The following is a 19,339-nucleotide window of genomic DNA, read 5'->3' as shown; positions in this document are numbered from 1 at the left end:
ATTTACTGTGAGTTTCTGGCATCTGAGTGTAGTTATTTTTTAGAAAAGGTTTACTGGTCCTCATCTACACTGAGTAATGTTCCATCACATCTGGCAATTTCAGTTCCCGCAGTTAATTTCAGCACCAAATTGTTTTTCTGCTGTAATATTTTGTTACAAAGTTGTCAGCAGCTGTGCTGATGCTTCTCTATTTCCAGAGGAACATCAGGGCTTGCAGCTTCTTTAGTGCATAGGCATAACCCGAGGTGTGACTGAAGGATAGTTTAAGAATATTTCTGTTAGTATTTGGTTCTGTTGACACAAGAATAACAACAGTAATGCAGCTGTATCTTCCTTCCTGTATGCAAGAGTAGTCATGTACTTACTTTGTGCCTTTGTGTTCTTAATACTACTGCTGTGCAAACAGCCATAAAGCTGGAGAGGATTTTTAGGCTTAGTTTTGCTTCCTTTGGGTTTGTACCTTGTGTTGTAGGCTCATGGAATAATGCCTTGCTTGATGTATACTTGCAAGTGTGACTTCAGTGATGACAATTAGTCACTATAACCTGCCCTGTAGCTGGTATGAATTCTGTGTCTTTCAGTGTTAAGATACTCCTCTATGTGTGTTGATTTGTTTTCAGTGTTTTTCTTTAAGGTATATAACTTGTGACTCCCTGCCCTGCTTTCATTTACCCTTTCATTTTGTGTAGCTGCCTGTATCACCTTCTGATTTTGCCTAGATTATCCTTCCTATTGAGGCAGAAATGAGTTGTCCATCTGAAAAGGCTAAGGATACTTTTCTTGCATTTCTGGAAAGCCTTCTCATAACATCACTTGTGCTTCATATTCACTGTAGTCATGATTCAGCTTTCTTTCCATCATCTAGAGCTTTCTTTGCTTTTGTTAGCTTCTTAATCAGAATTTAGATATTCACTGGTGTGGTGAAATAATCACTTGACTTAATAGTGTTGTATCTTTGTATACCATAAGATTTTTCAGGATGCTGTGAGCTAGAGGGAGTCAAGGTGTACTGTTCGTTGAGGCAATTGTGTAATGGCTTATTGAGGAGGTTTATTTTACACTAGACAGACTTACAATCACAAAAAGAAGAGTAAAAATGCTCTTGGAGATTTTTACCTTACAGGTCAAGTCAGTATATTCGCCTCTCAACTCAGAAATGTTCAATTTTTTTCATGGGTCTGTTCATTGAAGGTCATCAGATGTTCAATGATTGGTGATGTAATTATGTTTAGTTTCCTAAAGAGAATCATGTTTTCATTCCCATTTGCTCATTACTTGAATAGATCTGAAAAATCTCTGTAGAGATGGTGAAAGAGATATCTACAACTTGAGAGCTGAAGGAAAAGAATAATGTATTGAATTAGAAGTTGTTGAAACTGAGTCACACTGCAGGAGTTTTCTAGATCACAGCTGTGGTTTGGTATATGCTTTTTCTGCTGGCAGTTCTTGTTTAAGTGGATTCAGCAGCTTGTACCTGCCGTTTCTGGGCTGATTTTTAGCTTTGAATTATTTCAATTAATGTGGTTTCAGTAGGTGACTGTGTTGCAGACAGGGAACAATGTCAGGCAAGACTGAATTGCTGAGGTAAGGCAACCCTCTTCAAACAGGACAGTTGTGGAGTGTGAAATATAGCTCATATCTCAGCCAGTTAACTCATCCTCTAATGCTTCTGCACTGTGCCAATATCTCTTGAGGTTGGGGTGCAAGCCACTGGTGTCCTGTGCTTCCACATAGACAGCTTCTGTGGGAGAGGGAGGGTTCTTCTGTGCTTTAGACTGGCTTGGACCTCTGCTGTACCTGCTTGTGGCAAGTTGTTCCTGATAGCACACCTGGCCTGGTCTGTGGCATGAGCATTACTGTGGCCACGAAATAAAGTGGAGCAGAGAATTGATGCTGCTGGAAATCCTATCTTTTCTGTGGGAGGCATTTTCCAGGCAGATCAATTTCATCTACTGCAAGGCTATTCTTAAGTTTGTGCCTTAGGAGCATGGCACATGGGGATAAATAGTGATAGTTAATGAATACCACCTTACCTTTGCTTGGGAGTGAAGCATTAACGGATTGTCTCCAGTGGGAAAAAAGTTTCAAGGTTTTTATTTTGCTGCAATAAGTAATGCAATACAGTTAAAAATAAAAAAAAATAGCCTCAAGTTTGAGAAATGTTTGGGTCTCTGTATTTTGGTCCATGCTGATTTGTGCTAGTGTGCATTCTCATTCTTGAGCTATTTGACTTTTCTAATCTGTAAACTTCCTAGCTAGTTCTTACAGTTTCTTATCAGTGAAAGTTGTACCTGGTTGCCTGTTGGAACTCCATACCTGGAGGTTGAACAAATAAGGGCACTGTCTTTGAACTGAGATACTGAAAAGCAAATCCCACTTCAGTTTTTATTTTTAAAATTCATATGTTTGGATTTTACTTTAGTTAAGTTCTTTTTTAAAAAAATTACATCCTCTTCTACCATTAAGTAAAACCTATATTTTTTTAAGGATGCATAGAAAGTTGGTAGTTACTGAAACTCCTCTGTTATAATTCTTTGTCATTTTGTGCTGTCTGTATTTTCTGGTTCATTTTCTGAGGTAATAAAATGCAAGTATTTATGTGAGAAGATTCCAGTTAGGTCCTGCATTAGTGGTGACTGTGAAGGAAACCAGATAGTCATACAATAAATCTCCTGATTTTGAGTTAAATGTAAACCAGAAACCTACAAACCCTGACCTGAACAGCTAGCCAGATTAGTGGTGCAGTATCTATAAATTTGAGGATCCTTTCACCCCTGCAAATCCATATGAAGATTGCAACTCAGCCTGCCAGAACAATTGATGTATCTTGAGGGGATCTTGAGACAGCCATTGCAATATTGTTAGCTTTTCTTGAATTCTGCTTCTGAGACTTTTGATTGGAAATAAGAAGTTTGCATGCCTTTGTGTAATTCTCTTCTTGATATCAGATTGCTCACACAAAAATACTCCTCGTGGGAGGGAAGCAGGAGATGATCCATATTTTGCTATACTCTGCACTCAGGCAACAAGCTTTATGACTTGTTACTTCTGGTTTTTAGGGGTTGAATTTTTAGTTGTAATCAGTGAGATAACCTGCCAGTTAGAGTGCTAACATTGGATGGAAAGTCTCCTGTTTCCATTTCTTGTACTGTGACACAAGCTGGTAACTTGCTTTGCTTCTCTACTCTGCCTTGTAGAGCAGAGAGATCTCCCCTGTTCTAGGGTGTTTGGCAAGGCACTTTTCTGCTGTGAAGGCAAGTGGATTGCAGCTCTTATGTAGCTGTTATGCTGTCATATTTAGCTCATTAAATTTTAAATGCCTTGCTGCGAGTTTGGGATTGCATCAGAGAAAATGTTCTTAGACTTGGTTCTCAGAGGAAAAGGAATAGCTTGGTTGAGAGGGATGTTTGGAGAGCAGAGTGTGGATGGTCTGCTGCAGCTTTTTTATAAAAATTACAGACTAGTAGTGGAATTTTAATTAAATCCTGCAGGATTGATGGTCAGTCAGAAGCACTTCTATCAACAGTTATTGTAGTTTTTTGCTGCTTTTTTGATTTCTCAGCTTACTGCTGCATTTAGTTACTGTAACAGGGGCGTAGTGGCTGTTTGGCACAACATGCGCCTTGTTCGCTTCTTGATTGCTTCAAATGAAGCCTCTCTACTGGAGATGCTCTTCTACAGTGAATAAAGCATTACTCTAAAGCCAAAATTCTTTTTCTCTTGAGCTCCAAGTTCCTGTTTAGGGACCTCAGCACATTATTCTGTATTCTGTCTTGAGAACGGAAGGTGTTTTGGTGCAGAAAGCTACAGAAGAGCTGTGTGTTGCTATACAGAGCTTGGATATATCTGTCCTTTTAAACAGTACCTGTCTTAAAATCCTTAGTTCTTTTCTTTTGTATGCATGTGTCTATATTGATCTTAAAGAATCAGGTTGATATTTAAGGTCCTCATAATCCTCTGGAGCAGGAATGTCTGCAGTAAGTCCCTGAACAGTGCAGTTTCATTAACAAGAATGGAGAAGCATGAAATTGGAAAAATTGGTTGAGATGTGCAGCTTTTACTTTGTTCCCCAAGAAGCTAAAGCAAAGTTGATTTACCTTGTAGTTGGAGTCCTTAATTGGTCTCCATGCAGACAACGAGATCTCTCATCATAGGTAGATGGGAGTTTCTTATATTTTGTTGCATGAATAAAAGAATATTCACAACTTATAATTACATGCATGTCATGAGACTTAGTGTGTATTAATAACTGTCCTGTGACTTTTTTCCACCTCCCTTGTTGCTTGGTCTTGCTTTTCTATTAAGATGCCTGTGACTGAAACATTCAAGTTTAATAGATTTTTGTCCTGAAAGAGACAGAATTCCCGTGTTACACAGAGTGTAGGATTTTTCTGAATTAATTCCTGCTTCAAATCCCATAGCTGTGGATAAATATAACCAATCTTGACCAGAAAATGTAGGCACAAGAAATCCAGTAAAAACCTGATGTGATGGTGGCTCTTGGTTCTAACTAGTTAATGAGACTCCTAGCATGATGAATCCAGGTGCTGGGAGAGAATGAAAAGGAAATAGATCTCAGCAACCAGCCTATGCTTTCCTAAATAACACCTTCAGAGTCTTAGATTAGGGAAAAGGATGATCCAGTCTTAGGGTGCGTGTCTTGTGTCTTCAGTTGGACCCTTAAAATTAAAGAGTGTCTAATGTCTGGCTGAGTTTGATCAGCTTCCAGTTTCAGCTGCTGGATCTGCTGTGTCTTTGAGAAGCTGTTTTTCCTTTTCCTAGATGTGTGATTTGTGGCTTTCTCCATTCCCCCTACCCCCCTTTCCAAGTAGCGTTTAATTGCATTTGCTTTTGTAAGCAGCTTCTGTGACCTGGGCTTTTTGTTAATTGCTGCTCTTCCTGTCATTGTAGCTCCAGCAAATTTAGTGTCTGCTTTCTTCCAAGTCACTGACTAGGGCTGAAATGGCAAATGGCGCAGGGCCAAGAACCAGTACCTGATGGACCTCATTGCCAGTAGTTTCTCACAGCCACCAATATTTTAAGAGCTGTCACTTAATTGATTTTTAATGTTTTGTATTTATTTGACTGAATTTTTTTCCCATTGGTTTGCCTTAGGGTTTTTTTTTTAATTTTGGGTTTTTTTAAAAATATGTGGTTTTAGTCAAGATGTGTCATGCCAGCCAAAAGTCTAAAGATATTATATCAAACCCCTTGTTAATTAAAATTTTAGTTTTATAAGACTCTAATAAGAATTTCTGGAAGCCCACGTTGATTGACACCATTTTTGCTATCAATTCCTGAGAACTATTCATTGGTTTTGAAAACCTTTACCAGTTTGAGACCCTGGTACTAACTTGTTTAATGTTGTGACATTGCAAAGGGATTTTTTTTTCTTTTTTTTGAGTCCATTGGGACTTCCGCAATATTTCAGGACTTTTTGGAATTAAACACTCCTGCAAATACTCTGAGTAACTCACAGAAAAAAAACCAGCACACCCCCATTGAATATTAAAACAATTAACTTACAAATGTTAGTAACACCACCTTGATAGATTTTGTTGAATTATTGCCATTCTATTGAATGTTTTGTAATATACTCCCATACTCCTACATATTTTATCTAAAAATCCCAATGTATATGTGCCTTGATTTTGATTTTATCTTTGCTTACTTTAAAACTGTTTGCATCTCCTCTCTGACTTTTGCAACATTTCTGAGTTTTGATTTAACTTCTCTGCTCTGAGTCTTCCTGTCCATCATCCAACTGTTTGTCTGCTCTTTGTGCTTTTACTCCTAGTCACTTGGGTTTGGGTTTTGTTGTTTTTTAAATTTTTTTCCCCCATTTAGCAGGTCAGGTTTTCTCCCCCATGGGTTTGATGGTTTCTGATATGTTCTTAGATGGTTAAGAAATTTAAACAAAATATATAGCAAACCAATGTCTTAAGTGACTTGACTAAATTTCCAGCTTTTTGAAGTTGTCCTTTTAATGTGCAAATTGCTATATATTTGGCTGTTTATTATCAATAAATGCTGATGAATCACTTGTCTTAATTTCTATTGCAACTGGTCCATTGCAGTTTGATTTGATCCTTGTGGATCACTTCCAACTCTGGATATTCTGATTCTCTGGTTCTGTGACCTACTGTACTTAACTGCTGGCCTGAGTAGTACTCATTAAGTCTGTTGAGGTTTAGTTTATAAATTGATATTCACTGATTAAATTTATATGCATAGATAAGGGCTGAGGAGTTGACAACTATGTATGTTGCTTTTAATTTTCTGCCCTTGCTATGCTGATTTTTTTTTGAGTTATTAACAATTTATGTAATAATACACTCAAAGCAATAGTAGTCTGTGGTTTTTTACTTCCCCCAAAATGATTTGTACCTGTAAGTTAAAGTCAAGCTTTACTGCTTTGACTAGATACATATATCTAGGGCTGAATTATGTAGTAACTATCAAAGGCATATTTGAGCTGTGCTGTCTTGAGGGGGAAAAAAAGCATTGTTTGACATGCTAGGCTCTGTGTCAATGGCACTCCAGAAGTGCATCCCTATCTTTTTCTGAAGATCTTGCATTCCTGTTTTTATAGTAGAGAGTGTGTCTCTGGCTAATTTGCATTACTAGATACATTATCCCAAGGAGCCTGGTAGCTACTTAATGATCACATGGGCTCTCAGTTTTAAGGGAGAAGATGACATGAGGGCTTAACTGTTTTGGTTTTTTTTCCTTTGCAAAGCTTAAATTAAACTATTGTGTTAAATTGATGTCTTACACCATTAGCCATCAAACTACAATTACAGTTTAAATTTCTGCCAAAATATTTGGTAAAAATGCCAAGAAAAGATGAAAATAAAACTGTTTAGGTGCAGAGAGAAAACTAGTGAAAATTGATCATGCTGAAGACTGCATAGTCAACCTTCCCCCCTGCCTTCTCTTTAGTTTTAATTTCTTTCCTTGCTACCCTTAGCAGAAAAAATGGCACGTATATATTCTGATTTTTACCAGAGGATGTTTTAGGGGAGGCTTTACTTGTTTACAGTTTAACTGTTGTAAAATAGGAATAAGTGTGTAACAACCTCTGCATTTAAAAAGTTATTCCACCCTTGCTTCAGTGCTAAGTGTTTTCTTTCTTTTTTTCTGGCATTTATTTTTTCTAATTCTTCACTTCCTAGAGAGCCTTCTAGAAAAGAGAGATGTTTTAAAGTTTATAAATTCAGAGGGATTTTTAAAAATTAAAATATTTTTTTCTAAATTCTTATACTAACATCCAGAAAGTGTTTTTCATTGGAAAGGTCACCAGTAACATTTGTGAGAGTTAAATATGCGGCTGCTTTGATTGTGAAGAGCATATCAGAGATCTAAATACAACTGATACTGAAAATCTAATACTGATTTCTAAAATATTGGAATTTTCTTTCTTTTTCTTTCTTCTAATTCTGTTATTCCTGCAACTTTTCCACTGGCTCTGCTCTTCAGCTGCTATAAACTGTCAGACACTGAAATACAGGCGATGAAAATATAGAAACTGGAATTTAGCAGAGAGAGCCATGTTAATTTCTGTTCCATTTGAAATGCAGGAAAATATCATCTGCCAAATGGAAAAGGACAATCGGTGGGAAAAGAAATGTTCTTTTCAAGCTTCTAAGAGCAGTGACAATGGAGAGAAAAAATACTATAAAAAGTAGGCAGCTCCTTTTTCAAGATTTTGTTTTCAATGTATTCTGCATGATTAACTGTACACAGTTGCTCTTTTGGAGCCCTGAATGACTGAACACAACATCACAGGGCTTAAACTGCCTTTGCTGCATTGCACTTTGCATTTGTGGGGAATAGGGTTCAGCTTTATGGCAGTTTTACCAGTCTCTAGTATAATTTTTGAATACATTCATACTTCCCTTATTTGCCTTTTTTAATGTCAAACATTGCACATAAGATGTTCTGCTGTTGCTATGCAACTGCTAAATCCAATATTTAATATTAATAAAATCCGAGTGGCATTAGCATCACTCAGAACAGTGGGCTAGCAAACTACAATCGTACAATATCCAAGCTGTAAAACTTGGCAGGGACTTCAGTGTGCAATTGCATGCATGGCAAACTGTGGGGCATGAGTCACTGGCAGTTACTATTAAAAGATTGATGAGTTTGAGTAAAATTTCTGAAGTATTTTGATTTTTATACATATATATATATATATATAAAATAGAAGTTCTAAACAGCAAGATCAAGAACAAGGTTGGTTAGCTATTTTCCTTAAGGTTTCGTTTCAAAGTCAAATTCTGAGGGTCTCTACCCATATGTTAAAAACGTTATAAACTATTCACCATTACAAACCCATGGGTCAATACCCTGATTCTCCTATTTTTCTTCTAGGTCAGGTTGGTCGGCCCTTTCCCACTGTTCCTGCCACTGCCTGAAGCCTGAATTGGCTTTTTTTGGAGGCAGTGCTACTTCTCTGCCTGACAAGGTGCTGTTCAATGGGATGTGTTTCCAGTTTCTCCTCTTCCACCTTGTTTTCTGATTTCTCCCTGTTTCTCTTCACTCTTGACTGTTATTTCACCTTTTTTTTTTTTTGATTCTTGGTTCTTTCTGAGATAATATTTTTAGTGTTGTACCTCAGCAATGCTTTTGCCATCTAAGTCATGTTGCACCCTGCAAATTCTGTAGCATCCTGCGTCGGATTGCTGAAGATGTTGGTGCACTGACACTTTTGCTGACACCCAGAGGAATGAAACACTGTTTGTCATTTCCTTTTGAAGACTGCTCTCCAAAACATAACTTAGATACTAGATCTGGATGAAGTCAGAATTATTTTAGAATTACTGCTCTCTTGAAGTGTAATAAACTATTTCCTTCATAGTACACAATCATTTAGATTTTGACTGATATCTTAAACATTGCTATTTTGGGTAGTTTATCTGTCCCTGATTCACCCGTGCAAGTTTCTCTAAATTTAAGACCATACTTTTGTTTCTTAATTTGCTTTTTATTTCTTCTTCTGCCACTCAAAGACTCAAAGAAGTAGGAGTAGCTAGAAGCCCCTAGCTACTTGCAAACCATTCGTAAAGCTACAAAGCAAAAAGTATTGGAGCGGAGAGGGAAGGGTGGGCAATAGTAAAGTTATAGTCTTGAATTTTTCTGGTCATTCCATTTTTATACATTTTTATGAGGTGGAATTTGTCTATCACCCTAAAGTAATCTCTGTACTTTTCATACTCACTCTGCTAACCCATCTTCTCACAGTACTGGGTAGTTAATAGCTCTGTAGATTTTTTACTCTCAGCAGGGGGTTAGTGTAATATTGATTTAACTTTTCCAAATAATGGCAGTAATTTTGGTGCACGTTTTCCCTCTTCTGGAATAAACTTAAATTGATTAGATTTATTTTAAGTGAGGTATAAATCGTGGCATTGAAGTAGATCGGACTGTGTGTGTCTTGGATGCAAATCTGTGATTGAAATTTCATTTCTTACTAATGCGGCAATGCTGAATCCTTCTTTTAATTTTCTCTCCTCAAAACTGCAGTTCTTGAGGAAACACTGATTCTAATGTTTACTGAAATTTAGAAAAGTAACTGAATGCCACCGAGATGAAAGAATGTATTTTTTAAATTGGGAAAATTTACCTTCTTTCAGTTCAGAGGCTTAAATGACAGTATTTTTATTTGTGTAGAAATTACTTGGTCGCGTTGTAGAACCTGCAGCTTCCTATGTTTTTTTGAAAATGGTTTATTTCAATGTTGTGATGTTCTTTGTTTTTAACCTAGCTACTTAGAAAACTGCAGGAGTCAGTGGACTCTAGGTTGTGCTGTGATTTATCAGTAGTTCAGTCATCACAATTGACCCGTGTATCTTGTAATACTTGGAGAAAACGTGTTGAGCTCTGTTCTTGGAACAGATAAATATAGAACTGCTATTGTGAATATTGTAGTGACGTACTAATCTAGAAAGCTAACAATTCTTTTATTTGCTTTTAGGGTTTGAAAGTATTCTAGAAGGCCTGTTTGGACCTGGATTATTAAAAGATCTCAGTTTGTTTAAAGGTATTCAATCTCTATGTTTGTATCTTGTTCTGCATTTCTAATGACAGAAGCAGCCTCAGCTCTGCCTCTAGAAAATGTGTGTTACCGTGGTGATTTGTGCTTTTTTTTCCCCCTCCCCCAGGCAGTGCTCACAGTTAGTTTCATATTGGCTAAAATTACTAATGAGTGTGCGTTCGTCTTTATGTAGCTGGGAGTGTATTTTGCAGTGCTCAGAAAAACAGATTTGTTGTGCATAGATAAAATGTATATAGTTTGGTAATCTGGGGATTTAGAAAAATGGCCGAAATGAAGCCTGAATCCTCAGAAAGCAGGGAAGAATGTTGTGAAACAGGTATTTAATTCAGCATTTCTCTTTTGGCTCCAGTTGTGTCGTGGTTTATGAATATGAAGTAATTTGCTATTCTTCTGATTTACAGACTGTGAGCCTGAAGGTGTTTCTGATTGGTCTTTTGATGAAAATTGTCTTTTCTGCTGCCTGAGAAGAGAAAAAGTGAAGGTAACAATGCAGATGTGTGAAGCTAGTAGTTGTAGGGGAGGGACAAAGGGAGGGAGTTTGCTGCTCCTAGTTAACTGAATATGGAAAATCTGCAACCTCCTGCCCCTTTCTGCTTTGGAAAAAGGTTTTCTGAATTAAATTATGCAGGTTAATGAACAGACTTGCCTCTTTCTCTGCAACTTTTTCTTTGTAGTATGTAATGCAGGTGGTGGGTTTCTTTTTTTTCTTCCCTGTGCATTAGCTCTTTCTGTTTGGTGTTTTTATTTGTTTTGGGTTTTCCTGAGTTCTTTGTAAGGGATCCTGTTGGAAATCATGAAACCTTCCCCAAGGGAGCCAGACTGTGGCTTGTGCATGTTTACTACAGTCAGATGATGGGCTTATCTTCAATATGGAAATGTGGTCCATTTTAACAGTCTAGAATCTTGTTCTGTATCTTGGAATCTTCTTCCCTGTGGGCCATATCTTTTTATTAAGGTGCTCTTGTGCATGGTAGATTTTTGTACTGTGCCTGTTCACAATGATGTCAGAACCCAAACATGGACAAGTCAGGTTTGCCAACACAATAAACTTGCCGTTTATTTTCTTATGGAGATTATAGTTGTATATAAAACAAAAGCTATGGTGCTATACTGATTGTTGTTCAGCCCACGTATTGAAATTGTGATTGTTCTATAACATAGGAAGGAAGGATCATCTGTCTTGGCAAAACTTCATTTACTGGAATTTGTAACTGCTGCTTCTTCCTGCGCAATGTAAAACAACACCAGAATGGATCTCTATCAACTTAGGAATTAAACAAAAGCACTCTTTCCTCTGCTGCAGCTAGCATGTAGCTGCATGGCTTGTCCATAAGGAGGTACCTTGTTGACACTGATATTTCCCATGCTGGCAGTTCATGCATGTTTCTGTATTACAGCTTTTATTAAGGCAAAAGAGGAGGTTTAGGAATGCTTGCATTTAGAACAGGTATAAGTCACAGTTATTTCATTGAGACTGACAGCAGGTGCCATGTATGTATACTTGTGAAAGGAGCTCTGTCTTTTTTCTTACCTCATTTCATAAAAGGACAAAATCCAGTGTTAAGCGCAGCTCTAGTTAAGCCATTGAATTGATTCAGAAATTAATTTTGTGGTGCGTGAGAGACTGGTCATAGTGTGGGCCAGTTGGACAGTGTATGGGTAGGTGTTCAAAAAGGCAGTCTTACTGCCCTCCAGCCTCTCTGTCAATTCTGTTGGGTTTGGGTATTTTGGCTTTTTGGCTTGTCTTTGTTTTGTTTTTGAAGGAATAATATGTGTCCTTTTAGGTTTAGGGTTTTTGTGTGTCATCTGAGAGATGGTAGGATGGGAGTGCTTCCTTTCCCCTGTGGGTGCAGCAGATTGCTGCCTTGCTGGCACTGATGTCATTAGCTTGCAATTCAGAGTTAAATATGATTCTTTCACAAAAGCCTTCAAATAGTGTGAATTTGACAACATCTTAATTAGAATTCTAATATGTGAGACTAAATTGTTGGAAAAAAGGTTGTAACTTAATTGGTATTTAGCTAAATAATGGACAGTCTTCAGTTAGTTCAGTTCAACTAAATTTGGCATGGTACTAGTTTATTTGACATCTCTTCCATTGAACATCTGGACTGATCTCTAATTCTTTAGGGAGTTGCAGGCTGTTCATGTGCATCCTCTCACCTTGTTTGGAGAAGAACTGGGCAGGGTGGCATGGTTTGGGCTGGTGCTTGCATGAATGCTAAGATACAGAATGAAAAGGTGTGTAATGGATTGTGTAGCTGGGAGCTGGATAGCCGCAAGCCATGTATTAAGGTAGTGTGTGGCTGTGGCTGGCCTGTTTTTGGGATTTTTTTTTTAGTACATAATTACCAATACCTCCTTTTGGATTAGTTGAATAATCAATCTACTTGATTTTTACCTGTAAGTGACATGTAGATAGATACCTAGTGTAACAAGTTCAAAACCAATAAATATCTTCAGGGTTTTTTCTGGATTTCATTTGCCCATGAGAATTACCTGTAACTTAGGAGATCAGTAGCTGTGCATAAGTAAAAATGAGTTCTGGACTTGCAGGATGAGAATTGGAGGCCAGTATTAGTTTATTGGCAGAGCTGCTTACAGGGTAAAAATCTGCATTAGCTGTCCCACTCAGTGATAGTCGTTGCTGCTTTTGCAGGCAGTCAGGTTAAATTACATGACTTCTTCAAAGGATGGAAAACCACCTTTTGAAGTATTCTAAAAAGATTAATTTATTTGTAGCAGCTGTTCTAATTGCAAATACTGAGCAAATACCTGCATTTTTGGCAGTCAAAATACAAGATAAGTTTTGATAGAGAAATGGACTTAAGTGTTTTCATTTGAAAGACATAACAAAATACAGACAAAGTAGGGAGACAGCATCTTCCCAGACATGTTTTTTAATACAGACAAAGTAGGGAGACAGCATCTTCCCAGACATGTTTTTTCCCAAATCCAAAGGGTTATGTGCAGTAATGTAGAACTTTTAGAAACTGGATTTTTTTTCTTTTCATTACAAGAATGCAGAATACACAATTGTATCTGCATGGTGTGATAGGAGAATTACTGGTTACCTAAGGTGCTGCTACCAGGTTATTAATGTGGCTGCCTGTGTGTAGAAATGGACAGGTACCTCGAAAGACAAAAAAACCCCAACATTTAGCAGCTGTGGCTGCCTCCATGAGGTGAGAGAAAGATTGGGTTCTCTGGGACCAAATCTGACAAATTTACATTTGGATAATATGCAATTGTGGTAAGTCTCTATTGCTTGGGATCTTTATCACTTTTCCTTCTAAAAGGTTGTGGTACAGCAAAGACCCATCAATTGAGATGGATTGAAGTGTACTTGCCTTATCTCTTTTTAATTATGACTCCTAATTTTTCTGTGTAGTTTGTTAAATAATCTGACTGAGCTATCATTACAGAAGAAATCTTTGGCTCCATGTAGAATATTTGTATCAAATGAGGTGGTCTCTAGTGTCATTTGCTCATAGTTGGAGCTCAAGCGTAGTCTAAGAAAGGCCAGAAGAAAGGAGAAACTGGAAAATGAATCCTTTAAGAGTGTTCAGTTGAGTATATTCATGTAGAACAGAAAACACTATTGTCTACAGTGACATAAAGCAATTCATGTGTATTAAGAGAAAAAAGGAACACACATACATGGACACACAACTAATCTCACTAGCTGGTGAGAGCAGAACAAGAAGGATAATACTCCTGAGCACATTAACTATTTTATAGATACATTTAAGCTAGAAAAATATCAAGAGAGAAAATGACTTCTAGGAGCATATTCTGGATTCATAGGCTGTTTGATGCCAGAAGATTGATTCTGGTCTGGAAAGTTCTCTAAAATACCTGGGCTTCAGTGAAAGGACATCTCACAAGTCTTTCATTTGTGAAGAAGTGTGTTAAGGTACAGCATTTGAAGAAGTTATTTTAAAATTCAAAATTACTTTGTTATGATTCGGGTATTTTTAAAAGCTTGTAATTATTTTACACAAATCCGATGACCTTTGACTATGGAGGAACATAACCAATAAGATATGAACTGTGGTAAATGTCTGAATAATTCTGAAGAGAAGTTATCACTCCTCTAAAGCATTAACTTGTTGAAAAATTGAAGATGGTAAAGGAAATATCTGAAAATGAGTTGAAGTTGCAGAACTCCTACAATTTTTTATGGCTTTAGAATGTGTTTAAGCTATGTACAGAGTTCCCTAAGTGTGCTGGAACATGCTCTAAAACATTTTAAATGGATTTCATCCCTTAAAAAACTCAAGCATTTAGACTGTCACTTTTGTATTGTGTCATTTTAAAATAATTTGATTTGGAGGCTAGAACTTGAAAAGATTGTTTGTGATAATCTCCAGATGTGTTTAGTAGTAATGCAGAGTTGCAGCTTTTCTTTTGCTTCAATGTTAATGTAAGCATGTTGTGGTTCCACACCACAATATGCTTACATTTACATTTCACTGATACATTTCTTTTCCCCCTACTATAGATAATAAATGATAGTCAATAGCTATGGATCAGTCAAGTTGTACGTTTTGAATTTGATAAATAGGATGTCAGTCATCTTACTATAAAAATATATATATTCAGTAAGTGAGGAAGGTCTTAAAACTGATTAAACCATCTGAATTTTTATTAATACTAAGCTGGGAGCAGTCGTAGATGCTTTAAAGGACATGCTCAGAATTGAAAATTATCTTGATAGATTTGAAAAACGGGACAAGACAGACCTGTTTTGTCAAGTCACAAGTTACAGATGTCTTAAAAGTGATAGGAATGTAAAAGTAGTAAATGACTTTATGGACTGTTTCAAGAGAAGAATTTGTGTTAATATCTGGAGAGGAAAACCTGAATGCTGGTGAAGCCTCAAATGACTGTAGCATTTTGAGAGATGTAAACAAACTGAGTAGCATTAAAATGAAAGCAACAAGAATGATACTTTCTTGCAGGTTAGAAGAAAAGAAGAGTGTCTGGTACCCTTAAGGATTGTCTACAGAAAATTGTTCTCCTTTGTGTTGGCTATGAATTAAAAAGACTGTACAGTCTTAAGGAAAAAAACACATTGGAGAAGACAGCTTAGGGGTGTTTTAACATTCCTTTCTTACTCCCTGTTCCTGCTTTTGCTTTGAGGTAGGGTGGGAGGCTGGATTTTATCCCTAGGGTTCATGGATTGACCAGTCAGCCATGAGTGGTCTCTGGGCAGCCTCCCTCCTTTTTCTCCCTGAAGATGGATAGGAATTATCTCATCATGTTCTAGCTTGTGGGCTCTTCCCATTCCATCTGTGTGTGCGCTGTGGCTTAAACATGAAACTGCTGTTTGCACATCTACACAACAGTAGCCTGCATCATAGAGTTCTCTTCACGTCAGCAGTTTAGCATTTGGAATTGCTGTATCAACATTTCCTGCAAGGAGGCTCTCAGTGAGCATCCAGCAGTAGTGCTGACGAGGCTGGGCTGCCCAGGATAGGGGGTCTCACAAGGTCACACACTGACCTTGCCTTTTGAAAACCTGAGCTCTGTATTTCTAAGGCTCTTTGACTTAATTACATTGTTATGCTGTTTATCTTAATGTACAAAAAGAGCTTTAGCCCACAAAGAGCATGTGCAAACCACTCCAGGTATCTCTCTCTGAAGGTTTATTGTTCAATAGAGTGATGCTGCATGTTCACTGGTGGATTCCAGGAATGCTCTGGGGCATTCTCTTCCCACCTGAAGAGAAGCACAAAGAGAATAGAAAGAATTCTGTTATAAATAATACCTAAAAGTAACTGAATGGCTATAAATACCCTTAAAAATGCCCAATGAAAATACTGTCCAGATATTATTGGGTTTTTCTTCTTCCTACTACCTGCATGTTGCTACTGAAAACTTTGATGTGATTTAGGACTGTAGAGTGAGTGGGTAAACCTGAAAGTAGTGGTTCTAAATAATGGTTATTGGGAAGAAATACTAGAAAAAAACGACACCTAAAAAATCAACAACCGCCCCCACCCTACCCAAAAAAAACCCCCAAAAACAACAGAAATCAACCAACCAGACACTCCCAAACCAAACAAAAACACCTCACTTTTGGAAGTAGAGTAGCAATCACAAACAAATACTTAGTGTGAAAGCTTGAATTTTCCTTCTGGGGTGAAGAAACCTGCAGATTCCTGGAATAATTATGGTACAATGGATAACAAAACAATTAAAAAGTGCAATAAGCAGAACTATTTCCAGTATATTTTGTCTCACGTAGTCAGTGCTGTACTGAACATGCCCGAAGACTTTTATTTATTCAAAGTGTGAGGTTAAATCTTACTCTTTTACATAACTGTATTTGTTTGTTTTGATGTCTTAGAATGGACACTTATAAAAAATACATGTAAGGAGATGCTCCTTTATTTGGGGGGTAAAAACTAAGCACTGCCATTTTCTTCCTATTATTCCTCTTCTCTCCTACATGCAGATCAAGAGATCCTTTACTGAGCTGTTCACCAGCATAAGCCATTTAATATTTTTTTCTTCTAGTTGATCCCTTTTTCTTCATTCCTTCTCTAGGTAGCAAGTGTACAGCTTTATTAGTTTCAGTAGATTAAATGGTACTCTTCTTACGTTGCCTTTGTATGAGTAATATAAAATACATTTGTTTAGGGTGAGGCAGAGTGCTACTGGACTATTTTTCCACTGAGTTGCCAGGCTAGTATTTACAGTGTTTTGTTATAGATGCGTAAAGTGCTAGGAAGATTTGAAATGCATTGTGTTGGCCAAGGGTTATTTTTATTTTAGGCTTCTTCCAGAGCTATTGTCTGTTAAAGAAGAAGCTTCTCCTGTGGGAGCAATCAGATTTGAATCTCTGGTATGGAAGAAAGCATCAGTCATTTTGTGAGGCCTTCACTTGCAGGCTCTTACCTTCACAGAATCAAAGATGTTTTTACTCACCTGTTACCTTTGTCATTGCATGTTCCTTGTATTTCTGTTTGTCATAAAATATTGCTTTGTCTCTGTACCCTGAGGTAGTATCTCCCTTTTGGAAGCTGTTGAATCACAAATATGATGTGAAAGCCCATCCATGTGGTTCAGGCCAGAGTCCACAGCATTTGGTATTATTACCCTTAGCACACAGTTCGTGTGACTGCTGTGTTTGTTAATTTACTGTGGGCTTGTCATATAATCTTGCTTCTTAAACTTTCTGAAGTTGAGACAGCACAAACTTAAGAATTGCTTGTTTTTCATTTATTGTGATTTATAAATGAATTTCCAGTTCTTCCCTTCTAGTTCCATGTGGATATGAGTCTGAAATCAGCTTATACAGTAGAGGCCAAAAAACCAGATGCAGCCTAAATATTATGGTAACTGATACTTTATAAAGGTTAACAAAACAAAACACTCCCTGAAGCCAAAGAGTAGCTGTGTATACATTCCTGCAGTAGGTAAATACAGGTATCTTTAATATAGCTTAAAATGAAAGTGGAAGGAGAGGGCCAGTAAAGAGAATTTTCTCCTGAGCAGGAGCAAGGCATTAAACTGATGAAAATGAAAAAAGGTGTGTGCATCGGGGGGGTGGAACCTAAGCATTTAGATTTTGTGTTTTTGTAACCTTGTCTTCTAGTTTCTTGGCTGTACTTAAAATGAATGATGTATCCTGGCATCTCACGTGCGTAATTATCCTAGTTTGAATTTATTCTTGAGATTAATCAGCTGCTTCCAATTGTGAGAATGGATTTTATTTCATTGTAGGTGTTGTAACAGCTAACTTAAATTTATTTCACTTAAAAGTAGCTACTATTGAGCTTATTCACAGAAGGTTCTGTTTGTTGATAATGCTTGGTTATTTTTTGCTTAGTTTGCATGAAGGATACATAGAGTAAGGAGAACTGTCGATGTTTTGCCTTCAACAGTTATTTCTTGGATCTAAAAATAATAGCCAAAGAACAAGTGCTAGATATGAGATTTGCAGCCAAATAGTTTTCTTCTTTATAATGGACTCTTATTTTCTGTATTGTTATCAAATCTTACAGGCTTCTGTTGCATTTATGTCTTGGGTTATAGTGTAAGGTGTCATCAAAGTATGTATTCTACCACCACCTCCATCAGCTTCTGATGAGCTGTTAGTGGTGGGTCCTTTGTAACAGCTGCATACCCCACCTGTGAGTTGGGTGTAGTGTTCTCTTTGTTACACCCAGCCCATCTCTGCTAATGTGCCGTCAACGACTCACCAAGACATCCTGTGTTTCATAGGATTACATCATTCCATTGTAAAAATCCCTGTCCTGGAGGAGGTACTGAATATTCCTGCCTGGATTTGAAGGTGGTGTATGATTTCAAGGTCTGGGGACTGTCTGGATGTCAAGCACAGCAAAATCTTGTTAGTTTTTCTCTGTCTTCTCTGTATGGCCTGCGCTGTGTACACCATGCTTGGAGTCAGGACCAAGCTTGGTGTGGTCCAGCATATTCAGGAGGAGGAGGAGGAAAAAAAGAAGCCAATCAGCAGGCACTGTATCTAAACAAACTGTCACTGAGCCAGGACAGCCTAATCAGTAGCAGTTGCTCCTGTTCAAGAAAAGAAAATTGAAGAGCAAATCAGTCAGCATAGAGACTGATTTGGTGAAAGAGACAGAGCTGGAGATGATCACTCGGTCTCTGTCCCTGGGTGAGCTGTGTGAGCTGCGGAGTGGGTTCACACAGCAGCTGAAAGAGTCCATTCTGAGCTGGATGGTGCACATCTGGGACAGTGCAGCCAATGACACTATTCTGAAAGGATGTGAGGCTGGGCAGCTGGGATCGCTGTCCCAGGACATGGTCATTGACCAGAGGATCAGAGAAACCCTGGAAACTCTCAGCCTCTGGCAGTGGCTACTAGCAAGTAAAAGGGCTAGATAACTTTGTAAAGGGGACATCCACGTGCAAGAAGGAATATGGAGCACAATGGAACAAGGTATCCAATGCCTAAGGGAATTAGCTGTGCTGGAGATAATTTTTCTGGAAGATGAGAGATTCCCTAAGAGCCCAGATGGTGTCCAGTGCACATCACAAATGTGGTTGAAATTCGCATGGCTCAGACCAGAAATATATTCCCACTGCTTAGCAACGCTGCAGTGGAAGGAAGGAGAGGACAAGGTGGATGGTGGTGGTGGTCAACAAACTAAGACTTTACAAGGACGCTGTCACTGCCCTGTTATGCACCCACATCTCATCTGTGGAAACATAGCTGGTGTCTGGAGCTTGGAAGAGATAATTGAAGAGGGCCACCAGAAACTGAGGAAGGAGCTTAAGGAAGGAATT

General features: G+C 37.9%; 1 protein-coding gene across 7 annotated transcripts in view; it reads left to right on the top strand.

The window, feature by feature from the left end:
* The window catches only part of LCOR (ligand dependent nuclear receptor corepressor), an 87,634-nt gene that overhangs the window by 20,193 nt on the left and 48,102 nt on the right, over nucleotides 1–19,339 (top strand). For 4 of the 7 annotated variants that reach the window (XM_030951706.1, XM_030951701.1, XM_030951707.1 and 1 more), the window contains exons 2-3: nucleotides 9,980–10,045; nucleotides 10,462–10,541. The exons of the other annotated variants lie outside the window; for them this stretch is intronic. Coding sequence is in view for 2 of the 4 variants with exons in the window: in XM_030951701.1 (XP_030807561.1) it covers nucleotides 9,980–10,045; nucleotides 10,462–10,541 (146 nt within the window). In the remaining 2 variants the exon portion in view is untranslated. The remainder of the gene's footprint in view (nucleotides 1–9,979; nucleotides 10,046–10,461; nucleotides 10,542–19,339) is intronic. 7 annotated transcript variants of the gene reach the window in all.

This window comes from Camarhynchus parvulus, chromosome 6 (assembly GCF_901933205.1).
Source record: "Camarhynchus parvulus chromosome 6, STF_HiC, whole genome shotgun sequence".
NCBI lineage: Eukaryota > Metazoa > Chordata > Aves > Passeriformes > Thraupidae > Camarhynchus > Camarhynchus parvulus.
This window is presented reverse-complemented; position numbering and strand designations above follow the sequence as displayed.